Source organism: Nothoprocta perdicaria, unplaced genomic scaffold, assembly GCF_003342845.1.
Source record: "Nothoprocta perdicaria isolate Ctin4 unplaced genomic scaffold, notPer1 scaffold_102, whole genome shotgun sequence".
NCBI lineage: Eukaryota > Metazoa > Chordata > Aves > Tinamiformes > Tinamidae > Nothoprocta > Nothoprocta perdicaria.
In genome coordinates, this window is record NW_020454117.1 from 309,304 (window position 1) to 323,363 (window position 14,060).

The 14,060-nt window shown below is 46.1% G+C and overlaps 1 protein-coding gene across 3 annotated transcripts in view; it reads right to left on the minus strand.

The window, feature by feature from the left end:
• PHLDB2 (pleckstrin homology like domain family B member 2) overlaps window positions 1-3,046 on the minus strand; it is a 53,071-nt gene extending 50,025 nt beyond the window's left edge. The window contains exon 1 of one of the 3 annotated variants that reach the window (XM_026041697.1): window positions 1,703-3,046. In XM_026041697.1, the coding sequence (XP_025897482.1) occupies window positions 1,703-3,037 (1,335 nt within the window). In that variant the 5' untranslated portion in view covers window positions 3,038-3,046. The remainder of the gene's footprint in view (window positions 1-1,702) is intronic. The other 2 variants (XM_026041703.1, XM_026041689.1) reach the window with 2 other exon arrangements.
• Between the last annotated feature and the right edge of the window lie 11,014 nt (window positions 3,047-14,060).

Sequence of the window (14,060 nt, forward strand, 5' to 3'; positions counted from 1 at the left end):
GGAATATAAAATACACAGTGAAATGCAAACACGTTACACCGTGTTGCCTTTTATGGCTGATTAYCCCTCACATTTAAAGAGCTACCGAATGAAAAAAATGTCTGATAATAAGAAAAACAGTTTACATCATAAAATATTGAGTCAGATATTGTTTTCCAAAGGACTGGAAGTGAAGCAAATTCAAAATGGAGTCAAATAATGTTAGGGAGAAGAGAGAGGAGCAAAGAGAAAATATGTGTACACATTTCTGCTAGTGTTTTTGGCTTTTGTGTGCAAAGTAACAACCTGTTCCTGAGCTATCCTAATCCCTCCTACTCGCCACTGACTCTGCTCCCCTGGTTAAACCTCCCCGGTGCTTCCGAGGCGCCGCAAGGCAGAGCTTCACATGGAGCCTGTGGAGGTTTCCAGGGGCAAMTGCACAACGTGATGTGGCCAAGCCGGGATCCCAATATCAAATGGAAGTGGGGAAGCGGCAACGTCCACGGCTTTGGGAAGCCCGGCCCAAATCTCCCATGTGGGACTTCAGCCGTGCCAGGCTGAGCATTTTACAGTGCCCCGCAAACCAGTAACATGTGCTTTATAAAAACACACCTCGGAGCCGACCAATAATGAAAAGGAAGGACCTTGCCCTCRTGAAGAACTCCTCTCAGCTGGGGTTGTGCCAAGGATGCACGCAGCGCTGGAGGCACAGACGGGACCAGAGCGTGACCCTGCATCTGAATCCGATCAGGCACTTGGCTCCTGCACACGCAGGGCGCCCTGCTCTCCGACCTCAAGCGGCCGGCGCCGCTCTCCCTGCCTCGGGTTTCCTGCTCGCCTTTCCCCACGGGGCAGCACAGCCTCCCCAGCCCCCGTCTGCCTCCGAGGGGGGGCCACAGCAATGACCCCGCAGGAGAGGGCAGCTCCACGGCAGGCTACACCCAAGCTGGACAGGTTGAGGAGCTTCCCGCTTTCGCTGTCCTCAAACATATAAAACTGTATTTAAAGCACACAGTTACTGTCACAAATCTAAGGTGAGTGCTCACTAATACAAATTTGCCCATTTCATAACCTCAAGTTCTTGGTGAACAATAAAATCTGTATTATTTGAATACACGTAAACAGGATCGGTTAGACTTTGTGGCTCCTGCAAAAAAAGTTTTTTGCATAAATGCTAGGTATCTTCTTAGGGGAAAAAAATATATATGAAACCATTCCTCTTCTCCTTGTATGTTCTGAATAGTACATAATATTCTGACAGAACCTTCACCCATGTACACTTGAATCCACAGGACAGCCCAGAGACAACCGCGACTCCAAGCAGCTTATACTGAAGACACAGGTTGCAAACAAACAGCCACGAACTACACAAAAGTGCCGGATCCCTTCAGTGCAATTTGTGGGTTTCACGTAGGTAGACTTTTTAACAGAGGCCATAGGATGAATGATCATAGTTTATGTGGGTCTCAACGTTATTATTATTATTATTATAAGATGGCTGCAGGATAGAATATGAGCTGTGAAAGCAGCGTACTATTTAAGTATCTGCTTCAAGGACTGCCATAATAAGCAATGTATCTCAAGGAGATGAGATCTGAATTTCCAAACACAACAGCGTATGTTTTACTGCACCCTTCTAACGGCTAGATTTGGAAAGGGCATTTTGCAAACATTAACTGTCAGGATAAAAATAAAATAAAAATAAAATAAAAAGAGAAATTACCAGACGTTCCATCTCTTGCTCCCTGAGTCTCTCTTCCCTCTGCCTCCTGTGATAATCCATGAGGTCCTCTCTTCCAGAAATGGAGCTAATGCTGTTCTTCCGTTCTCTTACAGAAGTTTGCAGCGAGTTTGGTGTCTGTCTGAAGTTTTCCAAATCCATTTCATCAAATTCTATGGAACTAGTGGAAAGGTTTCTTCTGACAGAGAACGATCTGTCAAAATCCACAGGCGAGAAAGAATTACTGGGACTTGTTCCTGAGAGCCCAAATCTATCAAAATCATCAGAAAGAAAGGAGGAGGAAGAAGCTAAAAGCATTTTTTTAGCAATTCGAGGGCTCGGAGGAACACTAAGAGTGGAACTAACATAGGGATTATTCTCCGGCACAGAATTCCCATGTGGCAAAACCCCTGAGCTGCAAGAAGAAAAATTCAGGTAATTATCAGCATCCAAAGCATTCTGAGGTAGATCTTTTTCTCCAAGTTTTTTCCTTTTAGTATTACCCAGAGAGTTTCTCGGGGGCAAACTTAACGGCACCAACTGGTTTTCTGTTGCTTTATAAAGTCTGGGGAGGGAACGACTGTACATCCCCATATGACTTAGAGATCCGCCGGAGTATTTCCTAGCTCGTGAAGCCAGAGGCTCTGCCACCACATCCCGGTGCTTAACGGGTCTCGTGTGAAGAGCCAGGCTGTCCTGGCCGCTCAGCCTCCTGCCTTGCTTGGGGCTCGAAGGCATGCTGGCTGCCCCCGAATTGCTCGCGGGCGAGAGCATCAGCTCGCTCCCCGAGCTCCCGTTCCACATGGTAAGAAGAGAGCCCGAGATCTTCTTCGTGTCCAGCATTCCTGGGAAGTAGACGTTGTCGTACGATTTGTTCTTCTGACTGTACTTGGAGTAGTGAAACCTGTCCACGTGTCCGTGGGATTTCTCATTTTCTCGGCTGGCGTGGATGTCAAAGTCAGTCCTTGCCAAACTGTACCCGCCGAAGGACGGAGAGGGGCCGGGCACAGAATTCAAATGCTTGGCAGAGATGCTCTTCTCCAAAAGGTAGGGGCTCTCAGCCGGGAACAGCTTTCCTCCTTGAATTTTGGTAATCGAGTGGGTGTTTTTAACACTGGAGGAAGGACTGGGTTTCACGGGCACCGGCTGCGAGAGGGTTAAATAAGAACCCGCATAGTCTCCATTTGTTTTAAATTTGAGACTTGATGAGTATTTCTTTGGGTTGAGGTTTTCCATAATATCCTGGAGACCATTTTCAAGTGAATTCACCACAGAACCCTYTCCCAAACTAGCATTTTGTAATTCCATCTGGTTTTGTGTGTGGCTGTACTCGGCCATAATCTTACTTGAATCTGTAASGAAGAGAAGAGCAAAAACAAAGTGTTTAGAAAGTAAGGAGGGAGACTCTTGCATGTATATGCCTGTACATTAACCCTAAAAAAATACTTTTTCTATTAATTATCATGCTTGTTATCAATGCATCTCAGATCATCAAGCAAAGGAAGGCATATATAACCTTCCAATACCCCTTTTTGGGGTTAAAGAGTGAGAAGAAGGGGGACTAGATTCTCCCTTTGATATCCTATCCRTTTCAGGACACTGTGGCTACCAACCATTATAATCCTGAGTTTCCTGAGATGTCCACGAGGTAAGGAACCTTACCTACTGCCCCTGCTTTTATTATTATTTTTACAGCTGAGGAACTGAGCTACAAAGCTAGATGCAAAGCTGCGAGAAGAACCGATGCATGTCTCAAAGTTCAGGCCACTGACCTGTCTGGGCTCTTTGTTGGCTACCTTTTCTTTTAACCCCTGCGAACGATGCCCTCTGCCCAGTTCAAGGCTCATAAACAGTCTGTTCTGTTCCCACGGTTGCAATGCAAAGGCTTACAAAAAAGTGCTATRCTGAGGTCCAGTTTTCAAGGGGCTTTAGCTCAGTGCTCTCAAGTTCTTAAAAGACAAAGCTGCACAGCGACATCTGCAAGGAGCATCGTCGCCTTTGTTGGTAGATGCCATGATTCACCTCTACAGCAAGTTCCAGCCTAGAGTCCCGAGTCCCACCTTTCGGAAGGCAGAGAAAGAAGCCCAGCCCCTGACAGGATCAGTTGCTGTGGCAGACAGGAGGACCCTAAGCAGGCTTGCTCAGACATCAGCTGATGCAGAAACTGCACAATTAACCTTTAGAGCAGCTTCTCAGCTATGCTAGGCTATCTGTGCTTCAAACTAACGGGGCAGTCACTCATCAGCGTCAATTCCTGCCACACTGAGTGTTGCTTCTGAAAACCAGGATCATTTTGGGGATTTACTCGTGGGTCAGTCACATTTCACCTGTGACTCCGGACAGCTCATACGAAACCTAGTCTCAGACTGCCACCCTACAGGAAAACCGACCATCTCCGCACGTGATGTGCTTTCAAAATCCTCAGAGGTGATACTTCATTTCAGACAATTGCATTAATCTAGACACACAACTCGTATTCCAGCCTCCCCCTTGCGAGCTTCGGAGCAGGGATGAGGCCCATCCAGCCTCACACATCTGCTGCAAGCAGCGATGCCTCCTCTGGGGGGTCTTTGTTGATGGGCCCTGCGTTGTTGACAAGGCCAAGAGGCTGCGACTCCTCAGTGTCCGGGGCATCTCAACAGGCATCTGTTCCACAGGCTTGTGAAAATCATCTCCAACTCACACGAACTAGCTTACATGTAGGTGCACAATAACGCACTCCCTATCCTTAAGGGAAAATAAGAATAATAGTAATAATTTAAGAGCGAAGGTAACTGACATAAATAATGGAACTGAATAGGCAGAGGATAAAACAAGTGAACATCACGGAATAAAGTGAACATCACGGAATAAAGCAAACTCATCTCTTGGAGTACCATGGACCGGGCTAAGAGCGTTAATTACAAGCTCTACTAATGGCTGAAAACATTTATTGCAGCTTCACACTCAGACCTCTACTTTACTACTACACAGAACTGATTTTTTTTTTTATGCAAACCATATTTATTTTATTCCCTATGCTTCTAACATGTTTATTATGATACAAGTAAGGTGCTTTTGGACCACTAAGTTTATGGRGCTCTCTATCAGACTACCATCGCTATAAGGAAAATAAAAATCAAGTAAAATGTCACATTATAAGAAATTTTTTTTAAATTACTTTTACAACTTCTGATGAATAGCAATGATGAAGTTCAAATGTACAAAAGGAAGAACGTGACCCATGTTAAACATTGCACTGTCGAGACCAAACCAAGCCATCTGAAAAAGATCAAACACCCATCATATTAGTGGTGCTATAAAGAACAACATGTGAAACAGTTATTTGAAAGTACATATATATCAAACACAGCCTGTATGTCTTGTATACTTGCCTTCTGTTCTGCAACAGAAGGTAACTTCTATTTTTTTCCACCTCCCTTTCCCAAATCTCCCTTAAATATGAGCTAATCTCAGATCAAAAAGGTACTACACAAATCATAATGTGAACACAACTCAAGTTCTAATGTTCTTGCGTCCCACCAGCTCCTATATTAACAGCTCAGCATACATATTAATTAATGGAGCCTTAATAATTGTTTATTACTCCCTTGCAACACCAGTAGGACACATTTAGCCCTGTGACGGCTAAATGCTTCTGCCAAGCACCAAGTTAGCTCATGGAAACTTTCAGGCTCGTTCACCACGGCAAGGAAGGGTTCATTGTACTTCACATCCAAACAAGTACAGCAAGAAAAGGTCACAATACCTTCGCACAGTCCCTCGAACTCAACTCCCTCTACCCTAAACCTTGTGCCAGCGCCTGTGTTTCTGGTGCCAACGCCACAGCGCCCACAATCACAAGGTTAAACCCCAGCTGGACTACAGCACATGTTTAACTGAACCTTAACTTCCGCCCACAAACCAGAGCTTGTTTGCTTTGTTAGCTAAGGCTTGGGATGCAGCTTTATGAACGCGGCCGAATTTGCCCGGCTGACGCCGGCCGGGGGCTGCGCGCGGCGGGCGCCGGAGCCAGCCCTTCGCCAGGGAGCCGGTTCTTCCCCTCTCCTCCAGCCCAGTTCTTGTTCCTCGTTTCCTTTCTTATCTTACTTTCCTGAACTCTTCCCCAATTCCTTCCCTGATCCGATGTGAGGGTCTTCAGCATGCATTCCAACCTCATGTGGCCCGGGCAGCCTGACTGGGCATCACGTATCCGGATATCACAACTGGCCTCMGTTTTGCTGGTAAAATGAGCTGAACACGCAGTAAGAGCAGAGCGCTCAGTGTCAGCAGAATTAAAGGACCAAGAGAACACAGTCAGAAACATCTAAGACAAATCAACTTTATTTTTATTCATTGATTACCTGAGCCAACATTCTGAAAGGAGGAGAACTTACTTCTGTTTGACATCCTATTTGTCGCCTACAGGAGGGCTAAAGAAAAGCTAAGTCTAGTGAACCAGATAAATTTTGACATGCAAATAAAGTAACCAAAGAAAAAAATATATTGCTTTCAGAAACATATTCTGAGACCATTTTAAAAATCATGTAGCTRGACCAAGTCTAACTTCTCTTGTGCAAAAATTTCCAGACACAATTCATAAAGAAATATGTTAAARGATGTTTGGAAAGGACACTCTAAGTTTAATGTGGAGGCTGCAAAAAAAATTATTGCACTTCTTCTTTCAGTATAAGAGGCCATTTCCCTGATTTGACCATTTGATATTAGCTATGGTGTCAAACCCGTGCAGGTAGTTCCTACACCTAGAATTCTGGAGTTGTGTCTGCATTCCTGCGGCTTCCTTAAGCATTGGGAAGGTTGGGCTTCTCCACACAGAAGTCTATTTTTGAAAATCCCTAGCACAAATTCATCCCACCTAATGCCAGCATTCAGGAATTGCAAAAAAACTACCTAAAAATTGGTATGCACAGAAAATGCTTTGTCATGAAACAATTTTTTTAAGTTCAAAGAAACCAGACTACAAAGATAAAGTGATTTTTCAAGGTCTATACAAAATTTTGATACAACTATGAGAAAGACTTGGCTTAAAAAGAAATGCTGTAATTAAATCCCAGCCACTAAGACTTAAATTAAATCAAAATCCAAAAAGATCTGCTCTAGTTGGTTCCTCTACCAAAAGTACAAAAGAAAAGCTTTTTTTCCTCAGACACACATCTGCCTTTAAAAGGTTGACAGAAAAGCTTTAAAAAGTGCATCAAGTGACAAAATTAATGGTGACCATCTGCAGGCTTTCTGCCCTTCAGTTCTGGACAGGCAAATAGAAATGTGGCAGGAAAAATAAAAGAAAGAGAGCGGGGACAGATGGCTGGAGCAGGCTGCAGACGAGCCACCTATTTAGCCTCAGTACCACAGGCTCAGCGCTGCAGGTCTCTGTTGCACCCAGTTTGCTCCCCATGCCTTTTTTGCACCATTCTCCCAGGAGGCCAGCCCCCAAGGAAGGGAGCTGACTGCTAAATCCCTATGGAGAGAGACTCTGCAGAGCTTCTGGCTCTTATTTCCTTGCTTTCTTCCCTCGGGAAGCACTTTCCTGCTGTGCTAGCCAGGCCCTCTCCCTCCCCTGTTACAGCATGAATCATATCTATGCTGATCTCACTTTATAAAAACTTTTATTATTATTATTATTGTTATTATTTTTGTCTTTTCTGACTGCTCCTCAGGAGCGCGTTGTGACTCCACAGGCATGTCTCTTCCCRGCGAGCAGCRGCTTTAGGAAGAGGGGTCATCCCCRGGAACAGGATCTTCACCCCCTTTGGCAACAGCTCTGCCCCTCGAGGGGTGGCGTGGGGGGAAGAGCCCCTCACAGCTCCCTGCCTCCCCCGGGCTACTCAGGCCCTGCCTTCACCAGCACCACAGGCCTCAAGTTTTCCAGAGCAAACTGTGGGAAACCGTCTGGATAGCARAGAGCTCTTAAACCAGAGTTTCACGCTCGACAGGTTATTTTATTGACATTAAACATTTACTGTTCTTCTCCCCCTGCTGGGCCTTTCGCCCCACAGGGAGATTCCTTCCCTAATTCCTTCCAGTTTGCCTTGCCCTCTCCTCCAAGCTGCCTGCTACCCATAACCCTCCCAGCTCACAGTCTCCTCCTTTCCTGCTGGGAATGCGGCTGGGAGGACCATGCCCGGGCCTCGGCAGGAGCTCGCTGATAGACAGGCAGCCAATGTGCAGATCCCTTGAGCCAGGCCGGCTCCCGCACGGAGCCCTAAGGAGGGCTCAGAGCGGTTCTCCCACCCTTGGGAGCTGGCACCCTGCCTTTTGCCTGCCCACAAACACTAAGGAACGGGACAGGATTCCTGCTGAAACTGCTCCTACGTTACCATCCTGGCCCGCTGCTTGCGCCTAAGGTGCTGCYGAAAACAAACTGCAAGGCCGGTGCTCCCCAGGAGAGAGTGGAAAACCTTTTAACTTCTCAGGACGTGTTCAGCTTCAAGCAAGTGGGTGTCTCGCAAAAATGCCCGCTGCTCTATACCAAAAAGTATAATTACATTATCCATCAGAAAATAAAAATAAGCACAAGCCGGCTTATCAAAAGACAAAAGGAACAGTTGGTTGCTTGGGGAAAAAAAAAGCAAATAACAGGACTTCTTGCATTTCTACTTGCTTTGCTTGTTTAAAATGGTTGTTAAAACCATCAGGAAAAAAAAAAAAGACAAAAACCAGCTGTTTACTCCTCACATATTTGCATCCTGTCTATCTTGCAAGGCCATGGCTAGCACATACTCAATATGAGAGACAGTAAAGAGAGAGCAACTCAGAGGGAAGGATTTATAACTAACTGAAAATCCAATCTTTTGTTCATTTCAAGAAATACTTAGGTTTGCTAATAGCCAAGATGAAGAATGTCCTAAAAAGATTAAATATTTATACAGGTCCGGTTCAAGTTACAGAATTCATTACACTTCTCTCTCAGAGAATGAGAGATCAGAGAAGTCATCCAATTAACCATAATTGGATTTCTTTTTTTTTTTTTTTGGGGGGGCGGGGGGGAAGGGGGTGAATTTTCCTTTTACAAATCTCTGCTATGAACGTAAATGATAAGCAACCAAGGATTTAGGGAATTAAACAAATAAACAGCTCAGAATGAACAGTTTTATCTGCTCACACAAAATCCTATTCMTTGAGACCAGCATTATAGAGGGCCTCATCCAGCAACCAGCTAGACTGATTTTCATTAAAGAGCATACGCTGCACTCGGCCTTGTCTGGAAGGAAGAAAAATGATTTCATCTGGTATTTATAAAGTCATCAGAAGTGAATGTATACAGCATTACCAATCATGTTTCATCCGCACAGTGCCCAGGCCAAATTAAGTTTTGTTTTACTAACGACCAGAAGAAGCAGTGATTCATGTCTCAGACAGGCCGTGAGACAAACAAAGGATTCCAGCTTTAAGATATTATAACACAGGGTCACATTACAATAAAATTCCTTTCGCCCAGCTCAGAAGGGCAGAACTGCAGCTTTACCAAGCGCCAGGTACATCTCKGTCCAGCATTTATTTGGCAGATTTGGGTAGTATTTTCTCCCCACCTCCAGTTCTTTATCCTTCCTTTGTGCCTCGCTGATACCCAYCTCCCTTCAGCAGAGCCTTTCATGGCATACAAGTTACTGCTACACCAAGTCACTCCCAGCTCTTAGGAGWAGCTGAGGTCTCCCTGTGACTGAGCATCAAGTCTTCTTTAAATGAAGTTCTCCCTCACATTTGAACCTCTCTCCCCTAAGGCTTTTCTGATCTTCACTGTTTCTTCTTCTGCAGCTTCTTAGCAAACGTTAGCAGGAGTCACTGCCGGCGGTTCCTGCCCCGCTGTATCCGTCTGGAGAGGCTCTCAGAGCAGGGCACTGCCATCCCCGGCAAGCACACGGAGGGCAGGGGCAGCAAGGCATCGCTATCACAGGCCACACACTGCAGTCACAGCTGCATCTGTCCAGAAAGGAGAAGGCTCCTGAACGACCTGTGTCCGTTTCACCTGCCCCGACTCAACACCCGAGGCCGGGGAGGAAAGGGAGCCTCCCGCCCTGAAGCAAACGCGAGGTCTGAGGCCCACGGCTCCGACACCTGCAGACGCAATTCTCCCTGTTTGCAATACCTTCTCCATTACCCAGCTTATTTCTTTCTTTCCCGCTTAATCTTAAAACAATGGACATGCTCCTGATTACATCAAGGCTGAGTTTTTTCCTCACCTTATTTGTACTGAAGAAAAGGGGTTAGTAAACTCCAACTGACTGGCAAGTAAAACTCACAGGCCTCTATAATCCCAAATCCAAAAACACCCATGTGTAAATGAGTCTTCCTCTAACCTCTTAAAGCCTCCTGTCAAAATACAGTAATATATTAACAAAAMGCAACCTGCACAATTCAGCCAAGGTTTTATACCTATAAAGTAATGAGGGGACACATCCCTAATGGGGATCACAGTCACCTCAGACCAAAGTGAGGAGCTCAGCAGGGCTGTTATCTACACATCCACTCACACGCTGCTCCCTCTCCTCCTTCCCTGCAACACAATATAGGAGATCTCRAGATAAATCTAATTCCCTGCCAGGACAGCCTTGAAAACTGCTCAGTCCCCAGCTTTTCACAACAGAAATCCCTCAAATCCTTCCTCCCTATGGTTCAAGTGATCATTAGGTCTGGTTACAGTTATAGGGAGCCCTGGTTCCCAAAGCACACAGCTTGGCACTTGCACCAACATTAAATAAATTAAAAATCAAGTATATGGGAATCAGATTTGACTAAGCCCCTCCCTTGTAATCCTGCAGGTTTCCGATGTGGAAAAGGGAGTGGCAGAGGAAGCCACTCTAATAGCTTATCTTTTCCTCCAAGAAAAAATAACTTCATGCCCTTAATAAATCACACCTATCTCACTGAAGTAACTGCCTCAGCTACTTGAAGCAGAAAGGCAAAACTGCACCCAAATACCTTGCTTTTAAAATAGTCTGTCCTACTTTATAAACATGATTCCATCCTACTTTATAAGGATGGATGCTGTAGAAGCTGTCGCATCAGCTACCCTTTCCAACAGAAAGAAAACCTGTATTTTATCAGGTCATGAAAACTGCTGATTTTAAATATTCATCAAAAATGAAAATATTCATTACCGTGTAACTATTACAGCTCAGTGATTACAACTTGAGATCTTAAAAAAATGGYATGGAGACATTGACTGCTGTGTGGAACCAAAAGAAAATTACAGTGGAAATATTGAAGCTTTGTAACTTTTGTTCAGCAACAGCTATTCTTAGCTGAAACTAAGTGTAACAGCACACATTTCAGCTAATTCCATTCCTACTCACCTGAAAGGACAAGAGAGATTAAAACACTCATTCAGATTGCCTTATTTTGGCAGGTATCACTGCCTCCCCTTTAATCTCCCCTCACACAAACCACATTCCATCCGGACTAGTTCAAATTAACTAAACTGAGCCTGGAAGTACTTTTCTAATATGAGAGTTGATCCTTTCTGCCCAAACAAAATCCACTATCAAGAAAAAAGTTTTAGCAAAACAGGGCTAATAACGACCAGTAACTCAAAAGTTTGTATTCCTTTTCACTGCCTCGGTACCTTTCCACTAACTAAGCTTAAAGTCAGTTACCTGACCCAATCTCAGCTATCTCAGATTCATCTCACTGCAGTAACAATGACCTCCTGGGCATTTTCCTRCCTCCTAGTACTTTCATTAACTACTTTCCTATTAAAAATTAAAAGATTTGCCAATCAGGCTTAAAAAAAAAAAAAAAAAAAGCATGCAGACATGGCTAAAGGTAAAGGAAAGGTCTCCTGGTGGCCTATGACTGCTTGAAGCTAATTGCGCAGCCCGACACGAACAGAACAAACAACATATGTGGTGTGGTTGTAAATGCACAGCAATACACTACACAGATACAATTTTCCTGAAGCCCAGGAAATACAGCTTCTCTTTATCTTCAACCTTTCAGGAGGGGCTTGATTCAAAACCAAGGGAAAAGTCCCTCCTTTTCCACACTACTTGACACAGTAAACTTGCCTTCAGGCTGCCCTTTCCATGTCCGATGTGAGCCTGTCACACACAGCAGACACGCAAGTCCCAGAAAACAGACTAATCAAACAGCTCTAAAGATCTTCTCCTCCGTTTTCCTCCTTGGATGTCCTTGTCATCTTTTGCTATTATATTACCCTCCTTTTGGAGGCAACCTTTGCCCGTGATCCACTTTGCGTTGCCCTGATTCCTTTCACTGTCACTTTGGCTTTGTCAGTTTGTTTCATTAACCAGTTTCCTTCAGTGCCCACTTACCCTGACAGGCTCTGTCTATTCCATTCCCTTTGTCCTCTCCTCCTCAGTTTGTCTCCCTTCCCGAGAYACTTGCCCCATATTTCCAAACATACCCTCCAGCTCCTCTAATGCTTCTTGATTTCCCGGCACTCTGAGGCAGTGAGCGTGCCCCTAAACAAAACGCTTCTCATCACGACAACCCCATCACGACGGTGACAGCTCAAGCGGCGTGAACGTGGCCAGACGTGTCCTCTGTGGCAGCTGTGCCACCAAACCCCGTCACGTGCCTGCCTACACAAATACGGTCAAACATTCACCAGGACATGTCAGGATTTCATTCCTTGAAGTGAGCACTCCACGTGCTACACCTGCAGCGACACCGTTTTAAATAATTAACACGGGTAAATAAGGCAGTTCAGTTAGTATCTGAGCACACCTGCAAGAGATAAGGTAAGAAAAAATCTCTTGGAAATCTCTTGGATTCCCGTGGCACCCTCAATGTGCTCCAACAGCCTAAAACAAAGCCCAAAGGAACAGGGCTGCTATGAACACCTGGAACAGGGCATCATCTTATAGCTGCTTACTTAATGGAAAGGGAAGCGCTGTCTGCTCTAGCACCCGGACCCAACTCCAGCCCCACAGTGAACCTGCAATTTTTATCTGCCCCATGCTCTGCTTCCCGTCTAAGAAATAATCCCAACTTTTATCACGGCCTTTGTTCTTTCTCAATAACAGTCAAGTGGCATCTTCACATACTTTCAAGATGCTGGTTGCTAACTGTACCTGATAAGTACCGATAAGAACTGTTGGGGAGGAGGAGGGGGAATGGTAAAGAACAACTACCTTCTTGTCCTGGTAGATGCCAAAGGCTTCCTGTGAAAACACGGATACCCAAAGAATTGATTTAGTGTTTGTCAGGAAGGAAGGGGAAGGAATGTCTGCTGGGGAAAAGGAAGCACTTACTTAAAACAATCATAAACAGGTGTTAGTGGCTCTTAAAATGGTAAGCGGTTACCATTTGATGCCATGTAAGCAACTCTTACCCTGCTAACCACAGGTAAATGCTCTCCCAAGTTATAATTTTTTCCTAGGCTATTTCCTTTCACCATGGGAAAGCCAGCCCCTCTGCCTTGCTCGTGATTCACTTCCACATCACAGTGCCTTTTCTGCCCCTCCAACTCCCTTCAGCTTCTCTTGCAGTACCTTATCTCTGGGCAGAACAAGGACCTAGAAAACAAAACACTTAAGAAATTTGCCAAATCTGAGAACTGGCAAAATTGTCTCTCTTGTATATTCGACCTTCTCCTGGAAGGGTGGTGATATGGTGCACAAAGACCAAACATTCACCACGTCCTCACAGGCAATGCGTCCACAGGGTCACCCTCGAGAGGCAGAAACGYGGGACCCGGCCGCGTGATGAGCCAGGACAAGACCCGGACATGTGGACATGAAGTGGACAAGACAAGGAAACGGGGGAAAGGAGCTGGTGACAAAATAATGTGCCTGAGATGACACAGAGCTCCACGACAGGAGCAGAAACGCCGTCTCCGGATCCTCTGTGTAAGCACAGCCAGACTGTTGACACTTCTCCACACGGGGAAATTTCTCAGACAGTTCTGGCGTGGGAGGAGGCGGCGTTGGGACCATCAGCTCCCATCCTCTTCCTCCTCCAGSTGGGAGAGCGGGCAGCTTTCTGAGGAGGAGGAGGACGGGATTTACAAGCACCATTTGCTCGGAGCTCCGCGAGTCCCTCACGGGCAACACGGCCCCCAGGGCTGCCAGAGCCACGGAGCGGGGCCAACTTCTCCGCGCAGACCGAGGCCGGGGGTGGAAATAAAAGAATCCCTTGGCTCCCCAAAGCCAGCGCGGGGTCCCTGCTGCCCAGCTCCAGCGATGCCTGGAGAACACCCGCCCGGGATGCGGGGGCAGCCAAGCGGCGGCGGGCAGCGGAAAAGCCCAACAAAGGGGCGCGCACAAAGAGCCGCTCCTGCCTCCCGCCTCGGGAGGCGGGCGGGAGGCAAACGCGTTCATGCGGGAGCGCGGCGGGGCTGGGGCTCGGGCTGGGGCTCAGGCTCGGGCTCAGGCTCGGGCTGGGGCTCAGGCTCGGGCTC